Source organism: Strigops habroptila, chromosome Z (assembly GCF_004027225.2).
Source record: "Strigops habroptila isolate Jane chromosome Z, bStrHab1.2.pri, whole genome shotgun sequence".
In the NCBI taxonomy this organism is placed as follows: domain Eukaryota; kingdom Metazoa; phylum Chordata; class Aves; order Psittaciformes; family Psittacidae; genus Strigops; species Strigops habroptila.
This window is the reverse complement of record NC_044302.2, coordinates 57,242,755-57,261,747: the sequence shown is the minus strand read 5'-3', so window position 1 is coordinate 57,261,747 and position 18,993 is coordinate 57,242,755. Positions and strand designations below refer to the sequence as shown.

The window sequence follows — 18,993 nt, the reverse complement described above, 5'->3', positions numbered from 1 at the left end:
AATTCAGGAATTCAAGGCTTTTGTACACTTACTTCTCCTGACTTTCAAAGAATTTTAACTTTCTTTCATGTTTATAAACAAAGGTATGCAGAGGTTTTCATAGAAAGGAAGAATAAAAAAGAGTAGAAGGTGAAGTGTAGGTAAAGAAAGTAAAGTGATATAGGTCACCTATTTTCAAGGAAATAGGAGATACTTTTGCAAGTGAAAGAGCTGATCTTGTGTCATACCTATTATCTCACTCACAGAATGTATGTGTAAGACAAGTTTGTACATGATGTATGTCTCAATGAGCTGTGGTTTGGAACATAGAAACGAATTTTAGGCACCAGGCTTATCATTGCTTTGATATTAAATACTTTGAAGCAATAGAAGAAATGTGGATAGTAATAATTCTTAGGATAAATGCTTTATTTTGCTTTCTACAGGTATGACTAGTTATCAGTTATTCTAACTATACATCTACTCTAACATAACTGCCATTCAGGTCTTTCAGTGCAACCTCTTGATTGCTGCTCTGCTTGCATGTATTCCAGTCACAGTTTTTCTTGTCTTAACTCCTTTTTGATAAAGACAGCACTATCTCCAAAGCATGATTTACATGGTTCTTACTTGTATTGACTCCCTGTCCATATTAATTAATCATCCTAATCATGTTCACAAAATGAAAAGCTTAGATGAAATTGATGATGCTTGAAACAACTTTAATAGAAATTAAAACAATGTAGCATATATGTAAAATCTTGTAACATTGGATTTTGCATCTTCTCTCTATTTCAGAATGTATATTAGAAAGTAACCACTACCTACATAAAAGCAAAGCTATATGCTGCAACCCTACCCAAAGCAAGATTCAGAACAATGTTTTCTCTAAGGAAACTAATCTTCTAACAAAAATATTTCTTATATTAGAAAATGCATTTCTAATACTTCATTTATAAAAGGTAATTTTTGGATTTCTTTACCATGTCTGCTTAAAACAGAAAAAAAGATAGCTGATAAATATTTACCACATATTATTTGATGGTATGCTGTTAAGAGTATAACACCTGAAAATGATATATTATTTAAAACCAAGGCAGAAGGCTAATAATAATCATAAGCTAAAATTCAAAGCAGAACACTAATTCAGCACATGAATATACTTTTGATAAAGAGGGGGAAAAGAAGAACTTCAGATGCCAAGTGTCTGCTAAATACATTTTTGTGTACTATCATGGTTCCAAACTATGGCTAAAAAAATCTTAAAGAATAAATAGTTTTTCTTTTTTCACCTTCAATTAAAAAATAAAAAAAAAAAGAAGAGGAAAATGTCTGAAAACTGCTACAGTGCCAGTGTCTCTTTTTTCTTTTCTTTTTTTTTTTTTTTTTTTTAAATTAAAGTCATTTATTCTGGTTTCTGTAAAACACACACCTGCTAGGACACCAAAAGTAATAACACCTGGTAGACAATAATATGTTTCTGTTTAGAGCTTGATGTAATTATGACAGATTCATCTGGTATTCTCTCTTCAGACTAACTTTGTAAGGCATTTAGAATGATGTATTATTTTGCCACTGGTTTATGTATAATTGGTAGTTATAAAATCAATATATACTAATAAAGGAGCTGAGAGAACAGATATTAAGGAGAAATATATGAAGAGAAATAATTGCATGCCCAAGAGGTATATGAGAAATAGAACAAAATAAAGATATTACACAATGAAAAGGCCATATGAAGGATCATGGGGAGAGCAATGACTTATGTCCTGGTTTCAGCTGGGATAGAGTTAATTTTCTTCCTAGTAGCTGGCACAGTGCTGTGTTTTGGCTTTAGTCTGAGAATATTGTTGATAACACAAGGATGGTTTAGTTGTTGCTCAGTAGTGCTTTTCAGTCTCTCATGCTCTGCCAGTAAGGAAGGGCACAAGAAGCCAGGTTGGAAGCAGAAACAGGACAGCTGACTTGAACCAGTCAAGGGGATATTCCATATCACTGCACAACATACCCAGTATATAAACTGGGAGGTGTTACCTAGAAGCGGCTGATCACTGCTTGGGTCAGGCTGGGTATTGGTCACTGGGTGGTAAACTTCTGTTTTGTTTTTTTTTTTCTTTTCTTGTTTGAATTTTATATCTCTCTCCTAGTTATTTCCCTTAGTAGTAGTAGTAGTAGTATGTTGTAGTTTAGTTATTAAACTGTTTTTATCTCAATACACAGGTTTTACATTCTTCAATTTTCCTCCCCATCCTGCCCAGAGAGGGGGAAAGAGGAAGGATGAGTGAGTGGCTGTGTGGTACTTAGTTGCCAGGTGATTTTAAACCATGACAACTAGAAGGAGTCATAATAACTTTAGTATAGGAGCAGGAATTGAAAATGTATTTTAAATGTGTGTGTGTGTATATATATATATACACACATGAGATAAAGAATTTGCTTAATAGATTTTTTCCATTTATTTACTCTGCATATAAATTCAGATGATTATGTAAAAAGTAATTCTTATTTGTGTTCATGCACTTTAAATGTGTAAAACTATTACATTTAGTGATTCATTCTTTTCCTACTACTAAAGCCATCAATAACAACAGAATTTGGGTCATACTTTATTATTTGGTATTTTAGATGAAAAGCCTCCCACAAAGACTCCAAAACAAAGAAGCTGTTGGTTTGCCCTCAGCTGTAGGAGGGATGTCTACCATCAGCAGCACAGTGGCAAAAATGCTGATTACTTTAGCTTTGGGCAAAAAAAGACACATCAAAGTCATTGTAGGAAGCAAATATTTTCTCACAAATAATATAATCCACAAGATCATAGAATCATAGAATGGTTAGGGTTGGAAAGGACCTAAAGATCATCTCGTTCCAGCCTGCCTACCATGGGCAGGGGCACCACACACTAAACCATCTCACCCAAGACTCCATCCAACCTGGCCTTTAACACTGCCAGGGATAGGGCATTCACAACTTCCTTGGGCAATCTGTTCCAGTGCCTCACCAGCCTTACAGTAAAGAACTTCTTCCTTATATCTAACCTAAACTTCCCATTTAAGTTTGAACCTGTTACCCCTTCTCCTATCACTTTTTCCTAATGAAGAGTCTCTCTCCAGCATCCTTGTAGACCCCCTTCAGATGTTGGAAGGTTGCTATGAGGTCTCCACACAGCCTGCTCTTCTCCAGGCTGACTAGCCCCGACTTTCTCAGCCTGTCTTCACATGGGAGGTGCTCAAGCCCTGACTTTCTCAGCCTGTCTTCTTATGGGAGGTACTCAAGCTCAAGCTACAATTTCTGATAGCTATTACCTATTAGAAATTGTTTAATATATGTAAAGAATGTGAATGTGGCAAAGAAGAATGTATCTTATCGATTGGGTTTTATGGAAAGATGTAGAATTCGTTTGATAAAGAGAAACATGAAGCTGCAGATGTCAAATGAAATGTGACTGTGTGAGGAAACTGGAAAGAAACAGTCCCTGGATCAAGCTGGCACAAGACCAGGAAAGCTTTTCAAAAATGGTCTATTCTGAAATAAAAGATAATAAGCGTAATGAAATTAATAAAAACAGGTGGATTAATTTTCTATTTGTGTAAATTAGGAAGACATATGGTAAGCATTCTGAGAGCTGAAAACTGAATGTGGCAGAGCTAATGTTAGAAAGGTGCAATTGTCAGGATAAAAGACACAAATGAACATTAGCAAATCTTAGAGAAAACAAAACCAACCAACCAAAACCCATCTATAAAGACTTTTTTTTTTCTTTTAGTATCCACACATAATTTTGATGAACTATGAAAGTAACATAAACTCAAAAAAAAAAACCCAAAAAAAACCAGAGGGACTTAATACAGTGCCAGAAAGTAATAAAAACACTTTGAAAAAGACTATGGCTGGGAAATTTAAGTGGCTTACACAAGTCCATAGTGAAAAAAAATTGGATGGCAGTGGTATTGACACGAAATAAGGATAACTGTCTTCTTATGCAATAAAAATTCAGCAAGATAAAAATATAAGTAAATCAAACCCATTTGATGCACTGCTTAAAAAAACCCAAAATGACATTTATTTATGACATTTAGAATATTGTAAATAATGCTGGATTTTTATAAACTGACATTTTACACTCATAATCTTGCTTACATCTCTTTTGTATTTGACTAAGAACATGCAGATCTCCACATTACATTTTTTTCAACCTGATTTTGTTCCTGATTCTGTCTCTATACTACAAACAAAAAAAGCAAGCAGTGTAATGGAAGTTGACTAAGATCAATTCCAGAGTTGAAAAAACAACTTTAATGGCTTTAAAGCTCTAAATGCTTTAGAAGCTGGAAGGAAATGTCATGAAGTCTATCAGAGAGGAGAAGAAGGAGGTGCTAAAAGAAGTTTGAAAAGTGAGAAGATGAGTCAAAAGGAGTAGAGTGCAAGAAGCTAAAAAGAAATGTAAATGTATGTTGCATCCCAAATAACTTTTCCTAACATGTCATATGCTAATGTTTTGACTGAGGCCAAACAGTTTTGTTGCGTCTATCACACTTTCTGCCTACTACAAAGTCAGGATTAACCCAGCAAGGGATAAATTAGCACAAAGAATTAGATATATGCAACTGTATATATTCTTAAAACATAACAGATGTCAAAGATCAGTGAGAATACACATTAAAACCTAATCGAAAGGATCACGTTGTAGGCAGATTTTTTACCTGCCTTTTGGAGATTTCTCTCTGTAAACTTTTATGAACAATTAGGCAAAGAACTAGTATTATTTTTGTCTTTGATCTATAAGACATTGTGAATTTCTTCAAAATAATAGCCTTGATAGATGTACACTGTGTTAGCTGTATTAATAGAAAACAAGTCACAAAAATATGTCTGTGTGACTGAACCTGAAATTTGCTATGATCTTGAAGAAGGTCTCATAGAATCATAGAATCAACAAGATTGGAAAAGATGTGTAAGATCATCAAGTCCAGCTGTCAGCCCAGGACTGCGAAGTCCAACACTAAACCATGTCACTAAGGGCTTCATCTACACAGTTTTTGAACTTTTCCAGGGATGGTGATTCCACCACTTCCCTTGGAAGCCTGTTCTGATGCCTGACCACCCTTTTGGTAGAGAAATTTTTCCTAATATCCTATCTAAATATCCTCTGGTGCAGCTTGAGGCTGTTACCTCTTGTTCTATCACTAGTTACTTGGGAGAAGAGACCGACCCCCACCTCTTTCCATCCTCCTTTCAGGTAGCTGTAGAGAGCAATAAGGTCCCCCCTGAGCCTTCTCTTCCCCAGACTAAACACCCCCAGTTCCCTCAGCTGTTCCTCGTCAGACTTGTTCTCCAGAAACCTTACCAGCTTCACTGCCCTTCTCTGGACCAGCATCTCAATGTCTTTCTTGTAGTGAGAGGCCCAGAACTGAACACAGGATTCGAGGTGCAGCCTCACCAGTGCCAAGTACAGGGGGATGATCACTGCCCTGGTCCTGGTGGACACACTATTTCTGACACAAGGTGGGATGCTGTGGCCTTCTTGGCTGCCTGGACACATGTTCAGCTGTCAATCAAAACAGTCAATCAAAAGCTGGCTCATGTTCAGCTCTGTCAATCAGCACCCCCAGGTCCTTTTCCACCAAGCAGCTTTTCAGCCACACGTCCCGCAGCCTGTAGCTTTGCATGGGGTTGCTGTGGCCCATGTGCAGGACCTGGACCTTTGCTTTGTTGAACCTCATGCAATTGGCCACATCTCATTGGCCCAGCCCGGCCAGACAGCTCTGCAAAGCCTTCCTCCCCTCCAGCAGATCAGCACTCCAATCCCAGTGTCTGCCTGAACTGTTTTCCCCAAAAACCCCTAGTTTTTGAAGACTTATAATTCAAACACCAGCCTTTTTGAGATAAAATAGCAACTTTTGAGGACTAGAAATTTAGGGTGTGGGGTAGAAGTGATTGCAAGCACAAGCGCATCTTTCCCCTGCCTGTTTTGTCATTTTAGTGTATCCTTTCAGCTTGGTCCGACGCAACCTTTTCTGGATTAAAGCAGACTTTGCACAAATGCCTATGTCTGCATTCTTCTGAGTCTACAGCAGAAAATCTCTTCTTCCATTTCCATTTGCCTGTCTGCTCTTGCCAGCAACCTCTGCCATTCTGTAACACCCATTTTGGATCATCCTCTGCCTTCTCCATTCTGAAATCCAGCAATGTCTCTGTAAAGCATTTCAATTTCAAGGAAGGTACATAGTCTTTCCTCCCTGCAGAGGGGGCTCCTACAGCTACTCACACTCCTTTGGATCATAGAATCATAGAATAGTTAGGGTTAGAAAGGACCTTAAGATTACCTAGTTCCAACCTCCCTGCAACGGATAGATGCTAATACCATCTATTGTAAGTTATGAGATTAGTTCTGACCATAGTCTAAAAAAGATTGCTCTCTCACTGTGATGAATACTATGTACTGTGTTTCTGGATGAGTAGAATATACAAAGCAGCAATAACCTGTAAAGAACATAGCATTTCAAAGGGTGAACGGGACTACCTGTCACAGAAGGGGGTTTGTCTATAGCTTTACTTGAAAAGAATATAAGATATTTAAAATTTGTCCTAAGCATCAAATAATTTTAACCCCAGTTACTTTAATTTTTTTCACAGTCCATGGAAATCTAATTGCTCTACTATGTTTACTGAGTTTATTCTATTCTGGAATTCTTACAGAAGCAGCAGTATGCCATTTTGCAAATGTTCTGTTCTTTGTCATTAATTTAGTATTGGAAACAAAACATTCAAATAAATAAATAAGGAGTAAGTATTATTTTCTTACCTGTCTATAATGCCACATAAATCTATCTGAAGGTCACTGAAATTTCCAAAAACATTTTGCTGAACTGAGATCATATCCACTGCTTTGTTATCAATGGCAATAAGTCGCATGCATCCTTGAAAACCACCAAATGAGGTATTACATTCAGAAATGTTTCCAGTGGTAGGGCAGCCTGAAAGAAGCATAAGACCTGGAGCTGAAGAAAATATTTTATTTAAAAATTTATATATTCCAAAAGTAGACTGAACTATGATAATCTCCAGGTATTGTAAACTTTGTGGGTGGAAGACTTTAGCCAGAAGCTCTTCTTATTAGGTATGGTGGTGCAACTGTAACAAAATAGTTCTGTGCAGTCTTACTGTTTTTAAAATATATGAAAAAGCATCAATAAAACTTTCAGTAAAGGACAACTCAAGCAGAAGTTCCAAAGCAATGAATGGAATCAAGGTCTGAACAGATTGACTGACTTACCTTAGTCACAAAACTTTAGTTTACAAGATGCACTAAAGTCAAATAAGACAAACAAATAGTTACTAAGTACAATGATTTTAATTTACCAAGCTGTAGAGAAGATTCCAGGAAGTACTAAAAAAATTTCTTGATGCAGGTCATCAATGATTTAACTAGGAGTGATCCTCTGTTGGACCTGCTACTCCTATGTAAGGAAGAAATGGTTGAAAATGTGAAAGTCAAGGACAGTCTTAATTGCAGCAAACATGAGACTGTGGAGCTTTTGATGCACAGAGAAGAGAGGAAGAAAAAAAAGCAGAATTACAATCCTCGACTTCGAAGGAGCCAGTTTTGGTTTGTTCAAGACCTGCTTTGAGGATCCCATTGGAAACTGCTTTGGAGAGCAAAAGTGCTGGATATTTTTTCAACAAAAAGCTCTTTGGAGCACAAGAAAAGTCCATAGTGATATCAAAATAGTTAAGAAAGTGTGGCAGAAGGCCTGCAGATATAAACATGGAGCTCTTGAATAAGTGAGGGCAGGACACCTAGTGACAAGTTTCTTGTGAAGAACTGGTTTGTGTAAGGACTTTTTTCTTCAGTCTTCACTGGTAAAACTAATCCTTAGGCTTCCCATGTCCTAGCAGAGCATGAAGAAGAGACACAGTACCAACAATGAAGGAGAAAAGAGTCCAAGAGGCACCTGCGGGAGATGGCCAATGTCCTTAGAACAATTGCCATTATCATTGTGAAGCTGTTATAATTCTAATTCTCAAAAGGGCCTGGACATTTGGTGGGCTTCTTGATGACTGGAAAAGGCAGATGTTACATTCATCTTCAAGAAAGGCAAAAAGGAGGACACAGGAAACTAGAGGTCAGTCAGCCTTACAGCAATCCTTGGCAAGTTCATGGAGCAAAGCCTCTTAGAGGCCATTTCTAAACATGTGAAGGACAAGAAGGTATCTGGGTAACTTTAGTTTCAAAGTTAATAATGCTGGACCAAGCTCTTTGTTTAATTTGCTGAGATGATGGGCACTGTGTACAAAAGAAGAGCAGTGAGCATGGCACACCATGACTTCAGCAAAGCCTCTAATAGTTTTCTACAGTCTCCCTACCAGCAGATTGGTGATATATGGGTGGGATAAGCGGACAATTGGTGATGCAAAGTCCTGCTTCGCATCAGTGAACTAAACGTCCTTCAGATATCAGTACTGAAAGCTATTCTGTTAAATATCTTCATTAATGACCTGGATGATAGGAAAGAGTGCACTTGCAACATGGTTGCGCCTGATACTGAGTTGGGGGCAGGGGTCAACTGTTGGAAGGGAGGGCTGCATCTCAGAGGGACATGGACAAGCTGAAGAAACAAACTGACAGGAATGCCATGAAGTTCAGTAACAAGAAGTTTAAGGTCTTAAATATGAGATGGAATGAATCCATGCAACTATCCAAGCTGAAGGATAACTGCCTAGATCCGCAAAGGGCTGGGGTTCTGGTGGCCAGAAGGTGGACCATGAGCCAGGAGTGTGCTCTTGCAGCACAGAAGGCCAGTGGCATTGTAGGCTGTATTATCAAGAGTACAGCCAGCAGAACCGAGGACGTGGTCCTTCCCTCTGTGTGACATTTATGGGACCATAGCTGGAGCGCTGTAGTTCCAGACTCCTCAGAAAGGCATTGACATACAGCATTCTACAGTAAAATGCTAAAATAAAGCCTGTAATTTCTGGAAAAAATCCAACACTCATTTGAAAATGAGGTACTTGCACTGGAGGTCATGATGAAGAAAAAAGAACAAAAAATCCAGAACAGGCAGACGAAGTTTATATCTTGTAGCTATTCCACAAAATCATATTTCAGATTTTTTGAGTGTGTCTGTTTGTAAAAGTTGTCTGCTAGTTATATTAGAAGAAAGGCAATATCATTAATATTAATAAAACTGGGATTGCTTTTAATTGTGGGGCAGATACTAAAGATAGTAAGAAATCCTTTAATAATGATATTTACTGTATTTGTGTATTAAAAAACAATCTTTTTTTGCCCTTGTAGTTGCAATGAGTTGTTATTCCCAGAACAGGGAGAGGTAGTATATCCTTGATGATGGCATGACTGAAAATTGTGCTGACATAAAGCTAAAGTAATTTCATGTTTATTACACGTTTTCCTAGCTAAGGATACACATTTCTTGCATACTTTGCGTTCATTAAAACAAGAAAACTGACAATCATGTCCCCAGAAAACTTATCCTGGAAGGCTGATATTCATGTTTTAACAACCAGCATATAGAAACAAGGTAAATATTCATGTAAATTTAGAAAGAAAGTCAAAATGCATTGTCTGCATTTTAACAGTGGTATATACCATAAAATTTTAATAAACAGTTTTCTAAACTCAGAAACCTTCTATTAGTTCTCCCAGAGTTTGTATGACATGCTCAAGCTGCTGATTTCAGCTACAGAGCTGAAATCAGAGACAATGAGGGGATGATACGCAGTTAGTGCTTTCAGTGTTCTTGGAATTAATTTGTCCCTTCCACCCTCTAAAAGATAAATAGAAATGTCCTTGTACAACTTAATTGAAGTTTGCTGGTTTTTGCAACTGCCCAAATCCCTCCTGTTCTGTTCACTTGTGCCATCAACGCTGAAATGGTGCAGATCACCTAATGAGATTTTTGGGAACTTGGAGAAACATAGAAGGAAAATAATAAAAATAAAAAATAACATAAATAAAAAAAAAAAACAAACAGTTTTTTTTGGTTCTTCAGGCCAATATTCTATACCTTTCTCTGATTATCAGCCAGCTCAAGAGGTGTTTTTAGTAGAGAAGGCCAGATGTAAGATGTGAAATGTCACATGGATGCTCACGTAATAATTCCTATATTTATGGTCTTCTTGTGAATATTAAATTTTTTTACAACCGGTTGATTCAAGTGAACTGATCTGTGGACAATGACTTGGTCCATATTCATTTAGGGTTTTGTATACATTTTTAAGTTTTCTCAGAAACCTGAGAATTGTTATATTAAAAAATAGTTCAGTTATTAATTCCTAAGCTACAAAGAGATGAAGCATTAGGCTAGTGTAGAATAATGTATTTGGATGCTGTTTAACATTGCTATTATGCAGTCCATTCCCAACTGACCTAGACATTACAACCTGCTCTAATCTATCGATCAGTAACAATATATTTGATTAATGACAAAATCTCTTGGTGACAGAAAATTGTTAATATTGTTAGGGAAATGAAGATATCAAAATGTAGGTTTTAGGCACAAGTTATATTCCTCAAACATGGGAAAGCTGTGTCATTGTAGTAAAAGAAGAAAATATAAAATTAAGAGTTTCTGTTATGAGGATATTTGCAAAAGTAAGTAGGCACTAACTTAAGCTGAAAACTTGAAATCATCCCAGTGGAAGATTCTAATGAAAAATTGATTTAGATACACAATACATGTGCAAGACCTTTGTGTGTCTGTCTGATTGTCAACTAGATTATATTCAATTATCAGAGTATGATTCCAGAAAATTGTGTTCAGAAAAGTGACCAAGGACTTAGGGTTGCATATTATTCTAGACAACACAACAAAATTCTAAGGAAACACAACCTCAAAAATATCATAGCAGTGCCTGAAAACTGGATCATTTGAGAGATATCCAAGCTAGGCAAAGACTTAAGGCAAGCCAAATAATTTATGTTATTTGATCAGATATGTCAGAAAAAAAAAATATGTTTAACTGTTGGATATTACCAGCATAAATGAAAATATTTCACCTCCAAAGTAGAAAGAATCTCCTGAATAAATTTGCAGAGATATGGAGGCATGAGCAGATGCGGTCACATCATTGTCCACTATTACACTAATACGATTCCTTTTGACAGAGAAGGATACAGAATGCCACTGGCCGTTATTTAATCCAGCACCTGGAAGGAAAATAAAAAGCAAGATGAAGTATAAACATCCATTATTTGTTATACTACCTGAATGTTATATAGACTCGAAAGGAGGAGATATCAGTAGAATAATCATAGCCCATATAAAAACCCCACATGATAGTGAAAGGAAAATTAGTAAAAACCACAAATGTCCTTTGTGAAGATAGAACCTTTGTCCATTGCCTTGCTCACATCTGATAAAGCAAATATAAAAGTACTTTAGTGAATAAGCCTTACTGTTGTAATACACCTAATTATCAGTAATACATGCAAGTAATACATCCATTTAAAGTGGTAGCTATAAAAAATACCCTTCCAATCTAAGAAGGGTGTCATTAAGATATCATGACAGCTGATACAGTATTTTACATGTAATACACATTTTTACTTCACTGTTACAAAGGATTTCTTCATCTTTCAAAATAAAACATAGACATTATATTAGAACCCACTCAAAAAGTAAAATCCTGCTAAAAGCTTCAGCAACAGTCATACCAATGTCACAAAATTATTTTTCTTTTAGTTGTCTCTTTTATTGGAAAGGTATAGGAAAAATTTCTGAAAATGTAGCCTCTAACAGCACTTTACATTACCTTGGACTCTATAGGTGTAAGATCCAACACAGCAATAAATCTAAAGTCCTAATTCTGGAAAGCACTTGGATATATTCTCTTAGATAAATTTTATAGGGCAATATGTAAGCACATTATTATCCTTAAGAAGTGCTCTAGGTCAGCCATGTTTTAGAGTGTTCTTCAGAACAAAAATACTTCTCTTGGTGAAGAACAAACAATACCACCTTAGAATTATGTGAAATCTTTTCTTTACTGCAGAGCACCTATGATTTGTGATCTGTGATTTCCTTCCTGAAATTTCATGTATTCATATACTCTCTCTAGAATGTCTTGTATATTGTATCTTGTAAAGAAATAGTTCACCAGTTAACTGATTAGTTCAAACAGAAAGAAAAAAGTAAAAATAAGAAGATGAGAAGGTTCAAATAGCTAAATTACATCACAATAAGGATCCGTATGTTAACTGTCTAAAGACAGGATCAGCATACAATCAAGAGATAAATCTTATAGCATAGACTATACATATTCTATAAAGTTACTTGTCACACTGTTTTTAATATTAGTGGTTTGAAAGAATAATCAAAAAAAAGAAACATTTTCCTACATATTGCCTTCTTTATAGCCTCCATCCTCAGCTACAAAAAGCTCTAGCTTCTTTCATCTGATCTCTAAAATTAAGCAAGTAGGTTTTTTATTGTTAGAGGTATTTCAGGTGAATGAAGTTTTCCTCAATCACATCTCTGCTATATGTGATTTAGCAATTTTTCCTTTAGCAATCATAAAATCCTACAATAATTTGGGCCTAAGGGAACCTTTAAAGATATCCAGTCCAGTCTCCCTCCTATGTGCAAGGACCACTTTTACTATGTCAGGTTGCTGAAAGCCCCATACAGCCTGACCTTGAACATTTCCGGGGGTAGCACACCTAAATCTAATCTCTTTCAATTTAAAACTGTTACCCTTTGTCTTGTCAGTACAGGCCCTGGGAAAAAAAATAACTCTCCATCCTTATTCATAGAATCATAGAATCATACAATCATAAAATCATACGATCATAGAATCATAGAATGTTTTGAGTTGGAAGGGACCTTGAAGATCATCTAGCTCCAACCCCGCTGCCACGGGCAGGGACACATTCCACTAGACCGGGTTGCTCAAAGCCTCATACAATTTGCCTTGAACACTTCCAGCTATAGGTCATTGAAAGGCCACAATAAGATGTTCCTAAAGCCTTCTGTTCTCCAGGCTGAGCAACTCTCAGCCTTTCTTCATAGAAGAGGTGTTCCAGCCCTCTGGTCAATTTTCTAGGCCTCCTCTGGACCCATCCCAACAGGCCGATGGTTTTCTTCAGCTGGGAAGCCCAGAGCTGGATGCAGGACTCCGGGTGGGGTCTCATGAAAGCGCATAATGGGGGAGAATCACTTCCCTTGACGTGTTGGCCATGCATCTTGTTATGCAACCCAGGATACAATTCACTTTCTGGGTTGCAAGTGCACATTGACAGCTCATATCCAGTTTTTCATCCACCATACAGCTAAGTATGTCACTGAAGGCCTGCTCTCAATCCATTCATCCCCAGGGTCTGTATTAAGAGTGGTAATTGTGCTGACCCAGGTGCAAGCCTCACACTTTGCCTGTTGAACTTCATGAGGTTCACGTGGGCCCACTCCTCTAGCCTGCCAAGGTCCCTCTAGATGGCATCCCTTCCTCTAGTGAATCAACAGCACCACTCACCTTAGTGTCATCAGCAAACTTACTGAGGATGCACTCAATCCCACTACCCCTGTCATTCTTGAAGATTTGAAATATAACAATAAGTTCTGTAATTTTATTTCAATTGTTGCAAGTATAACTGCTTTTAATTCTTAAGTTTGCATCCTGTTTCAATAACTTCTGATGAGAAAGCCATATTCTAAATACTGAAATATTTAACTTTAAAGGTAGGTAAGGCATGAAGAAGGAAATTGAATGAATGACTGAAGCAGATACATTTTTTGGTTTCTGGAAAATTGATTATATGAATTTTGCACTTTTTGGTTTGTTCGCTATAGTTTATCACACTGACCCACTACATGGTTTTGGGACGGACATTTAATCTCCTCTTCATACACCTGGCATGATTAGAGATACTAAGCTATGTTTATATAGCTCAAGTTAAGTCTTTCCAAAAGTCCCTTTCATTAAGTCTGGAGACTGAGGAACGCTATTGTGAGCGAGTAAAAGCTGATAAAAAAGCTCGTCATAGCCATTGAATTGAGAAACTTGATTAAATTCACATTTGCTTATGCAAAGCCAAGGAGAGGTATGACATCAAAATAGTGGAGGCCAACATTTCCATTCCATCTGAAAAACACATATCTGGTGTTCTACTGAGAGTTTTAAAATGCTTTACCAGAAACAAGTGAGGAAAAGAATAGCACTTAAACTTTTAGCACATAAAAAGCTAGTTATTACAAGATATCCATTTATACTCATTAGTAGTACATTCATTATTTTAATATCTAAATACTAAAAAAAAGTGGTCTGTGGGTTGTCTTGCAGAACAATGACATACAACCTTAGGGACACATATATAAAATACAATGAATATAATTTATTAGATCAGTGAGAAATAAACAAATAAACAAAAAACCAGTTTAGGGAAAGTAATGTATAGATTAGTCTGAAGAATAACCACCAAATGCAATGATTGTTAACATCACTTAATTAAAAGCTGCATAGAAATTAAAAGCTGTTTAGAAAGACAGGGTCATATGAAGAAACTAAGTAATAAGAACTCAAACATTTATACATGTTGTAATTTAGTCTCATAATTCAACATGAATTGACTTTCTGTTATTTTTTTTTATCTGTGTTGTTCCTTTGTGAATATTTGATGACTAGCTTACAAAAGAGGCTACAAAGGAAAGATATTAAACAACTATTCTGTAAAAGGATGCAGCTTATTATAATTCAATTACTCAAGAGTTAACGTGTCATTCTCCTTGTTTTTATATGGTTGAAGAAATCTTTAAAAAGCATGATAATGAATTTAAGAGCTGTGCAAAAAGAAATATACTCTGATTTAATTATCAAACTGGATGTGTGTGTTTGTGCATGTGTGTCTGTGTGTGTGTGTCTGTTTGTGTGTGTGTGAAAGTCAGGTCATAAGTCCTTGCCTGTAGGACTGAACAAACCTGTCCAGCCATCCATAATTTAATCACTCAATCTCCAAAGGCAGACTAGAATTGCTTCAGTGAGTGTAACAATAAACACTTAAAAAACTCTAGAAAAAGTTCCCTACATGGTTTTACTAGATAACTTCTTTCTCATAAGAGAATAAGATGGTTTTGCAGTATATTCTGTCCTTACCAAGACAAACACAATTCTTCCTGTTAAACTTTATGAAGAATAAGCTTAGCATAGCATGAAAACACTAAATTCTGTTTCACTGTAGTGTCAAGATTTATTTTGGGTTGTTTCAGTTAATATATTATGTATTGTGTTCCAACTTTGAAATTGAATAAAATGCTCTGTGTTCAAGTCTACAGCTGTTCAAACTGCCCCCGCCTTCAGCTGGTCTGTTAAAATGACGTTGCACGGCAATAGTATACATCACCTAATTGAACTGCAATTGCAATAGCTCCCAAAAGCCAAATTCATCACTGTTAACTATGTACCACTGACATTCTTACTAAGGAATCGACATTTTCGAATGGTGAGCCTAGGGAAACCTCTTGTCATTAAAATGGTGCTCTGAGCATCAGTTATTTTAGACTACAACAAATACCAGGGCTGATCCTGTTATCAGCCACAGAAACAGGATCAAAGTATTTTACGTAAATTTCAACATTATCTGTGGTCATTACTGGCTTAGAGCCTTTTCCTGAATTGAAATAATCAACTGATTAAAATTTTATTTTTAATCATTATACACCTGTAGAAACAGAAAGAGCTTCAGAGTTAGGTTTAACTTTTTTATTTTTCCTTTTTTCCCCCATCAAAGGAATTTTCATTTGGTATCAGGAACTGAAGTAAGGAATCAATCTAAAAGAAATAGAAGCACAGAACTAAGATCAAGGGGTCTCATCTTCAAATCCTGTGGCTGTTTCTTTGCTCTGTTTGGCTGTGCTTTGTTCTTTTTGCCTGCCTTACACTGCCAAGCACATGATTTATGAATAAATCAGTGAGTAATTCTTATTTTTTTGTATACCAAGTATACATTTTTTGTGGAAATTTCTCCCTCTTTTACATAACTTTTTAAATTCTGTGAGGTCTGCAATAGATTTGGAGGCTTTACTTTTTATGGATTTTTTTTTTTCTTTTTATTTTACGAATTATTTTATTATTTATAATTTATTTTTATGTCAGTAACTTCTTCACTTACTTATTGTCTGTGTTCTTGCCCAAGGCAAACTAACAGTAAAGAACATCATTAAACTCTCTATATTCTGGCTTGAGAACTCCCCTAAAATACACGTTTGGTTTGTTCCTATCACTCCAATGAATATATCCTGTACAAGGTGTTCTTCACACATTCAAATCCTTAACTTGCTTTCTAAGTACCAAAGGAAAATGCAGTTGTTATTCACCTGTTAATTCAGTTTATGTATTACATTACTGGAACTAACTTGGCTTCATTTTCACTGATAATCCTGCTTTATGATTATGAAATATATGATTGTGTACCATTCAAAATAAACCTAGGAATAACTGATGCTTTGGATATCATCACTGTGTTTTTTGCAGCCAAATTATCCATTGCTTCTAGGGTATATTCCTCCAGCTATTAGGTCTTTCTAATATCATTCCATACAGAAACCACGCCAATCCCAGCCTAATTTCCTCATGTTCATACATTCTTTGTAATGACAATTTTATCCTCTGCAAGAAAGAAGCAAAATTCAATTGTTTACATAAAGGACAAGAAACTCCGAGGAGGCTGTGGTGCATGGAATGTCAGAGCATAGTATACTACTGATGAAGTACTGTTAGATAAAGGTATTGATATTATCACATGCTGATGTTACTGCTTTTCACCACTATTTTAAAAGTTGTGAAACATAGAGATGATGTCAGCTCTGTCCTGGTCTCACATTTCAGGAAAGACGGAGATTCCTGGCTGGACCAACAGTCTTGCTGTTTTCACATCTAGTGCATATACATGTATGTAAACACATACAAATGACTCTCCTTTGCAGTCTATATTACTGCAAGTAATTTCTACTCAGTCATGGGGAAAAAACCCCATGGAAACGGGTTTGTGAGAAGAGAAAGTATTTATAAACCTTTGGTATTAAAATTCACACACATAAAGCAGAGTTACACACATACTAGTCATAAAACTTGTCAAGAATGTAGGTACTAATTTGAATGACTTAATAATAACCATAATAACCTTTTTTCTGTATAGGAATCTCGGATTTTATTTTTTTTTTTTACTGAATTTCTGTTACCTGCGGTGATGTCACTCAGCGCTTTTCCTGGTTTATGAAGACTGATTTTAACTTTCCCATCACTCAGATATAAAAGGAAACCACCTGAAGCCTGGTGTACTTTACTAGATAATAGAAGTCCCTCCTTGTTCCAGGTGCGAAACTGGAAACTGACGAATGCTTCATCTTGCCCTGATGTGCCTGGCAGTGCCAGGTAACTACTGGGGCTCAAAAAAGTCACAGGAACCACCTGTGGCTCTGAACATGAGAAGGATATGTTGCCCTAGAAATAAATGAAAGAAATATGTCATTAGGAACATTCAGGGAAGAAAAGTCATGAGCACTTTTTATGGAAACTACAGAGTTTCAAAACATTGTGCATAGAACCTAATATTTGTAACACTGGAATGTGTTCATCTAAAAATCATGTATGAGTATGTAAGAACATCATCAGTTTGAGAAATGTTTATCTAGCTGTTTGACCAGAATAGACATATCTGCGTGAGCAGACAGTGGCAAGGACCAAGAGAATGAGGTAAAATCCTAATTTACATGGGTGATTTAATGGTACTTCAGGAGTTAGACAGACCTGCTTTCTTTCTATTTTGGTTCAGCCTCTGGAGGCTTTAGGGACTTGGCAAATTTATGAACATCAGATAAAATGTCACTGAATGCAAAGTTTGGTACAAATATTTGTACGGGTCTAAATCCTAGCATGCAGAAAAAGATGTTAAGCTTGGTTACTGATTGTTTAAGGCAGTGTTAAATTTGAGAAAAAAAAAAAATCATTTTAGCAAACCAAGCAGCAGTCTTTCTAAATCAATGCAACTGGAGATGTGCACTGTCCCCAGTATTTGTTTCCACAAATAGAAAAAGTTCCACATATAAACTCTTGCTACTCATAAATGTAAAACACATACTTCATAAATCAAAAGGAAACATGTTTTCAAGAGCGGCCATATGGACCAGATAATGAGTTGCATTTAGGTACCTAGACTTTATTTTGTGCTTGACTGCTTCTGAAATCACTGGTTCTTGGGTACCTAAATATACTTGTGGATGAGTTCATTGACAAACCCTGAGCTTAACCTGCATTTATGGTTGTACTGAGTGATATAGGTAAGACTGGAAAGGGAATAATGCATTTTTTGCATCTGGTGTAAGAGTTAGTCGATACATTATGACTCTTGATAGTGCACAATATGACTTGCTGGCACCCTTTGAACTCTAATTTGTTCTGTAAATAAGATTACTGAAAGATTAACGTCTTTAGAATTCAAAGTATATTGTGTTCAACACAAAGAACTTTTAAACTTTTGAACATACATAAAACTTTTACCTTATAGTAAAAAGCTAAAAAAATCAATTTAAGAAAAATACTTTCTAGCCCCTGGCATGGTAAGACATTAAATTTTATCTAGATTTATTTTTCTTCAAGAGAAAAATATAAATAGATAAAAGCTCTGTGCTATGAACTCAGCTGTAGAGAAATGAATTGTCAACTGAACTGATCCAGTGAAAAGGCAGTCATCAGATTAATAAACCCTGTCAAATGCTAAAAGCTTACCATCTGCAGATTCCCCTTCTGTGTTATCTGGACAGCTGCCTGATATTGTATCAGACCAGTAAAGTGGCTATTTAACAAGGATTCTATTGTAACATAGATATGTTATAAAACACTTCCTAAAGAGTTCTGAAAGTACCACAACAGTTTCAATTACTTGAGATAAAGATGATGATATTTCCTATGACAATAGTTTCATAGTTCCCCTTTCACTAGTTCCCACAGAACCTCCTGAAACTACCTGCTCCCCAACATCCATCAGCATCATGAACGGGATACTAT

At 36.2% G+C, this 18,993-nt stretch overlaps 1 protein-coding gene across 4 annotated transcripts in view; it reads right to left on the bottom strand.

Moving 5' to 3' along the window:
- CNTNAP4 (contactin associated protein family member 4) overlaps positions 1-18,993 on the bottom strand; it is a 256,407-nt gene that overhangs the window by 66,551 nt on the left and 170,863 nt on the right. For all 4 annotated transcript variants that reach the window (XM_030470203.1, XM_030470204.1, XM_030470205.1 and 1 more), the window contains 3 exons: positions 17,169-17,430; positions 10,997-11,146; positions 6,782-6,953 (listed from right to left, as the gene is read on the bottom strand). In XM_030470203.1, coding sequence (XP_030326063.1) covers positions 6,782-6,953; positions 10,997-11,146; positions 17,169-17,430 — 584 coding nt within the window. The remainder of the gene's footprint in view (positions 1-6,781; positions 6,954-10,996; positions 11,147-17,168; positions 17,431-18,993) is intronic.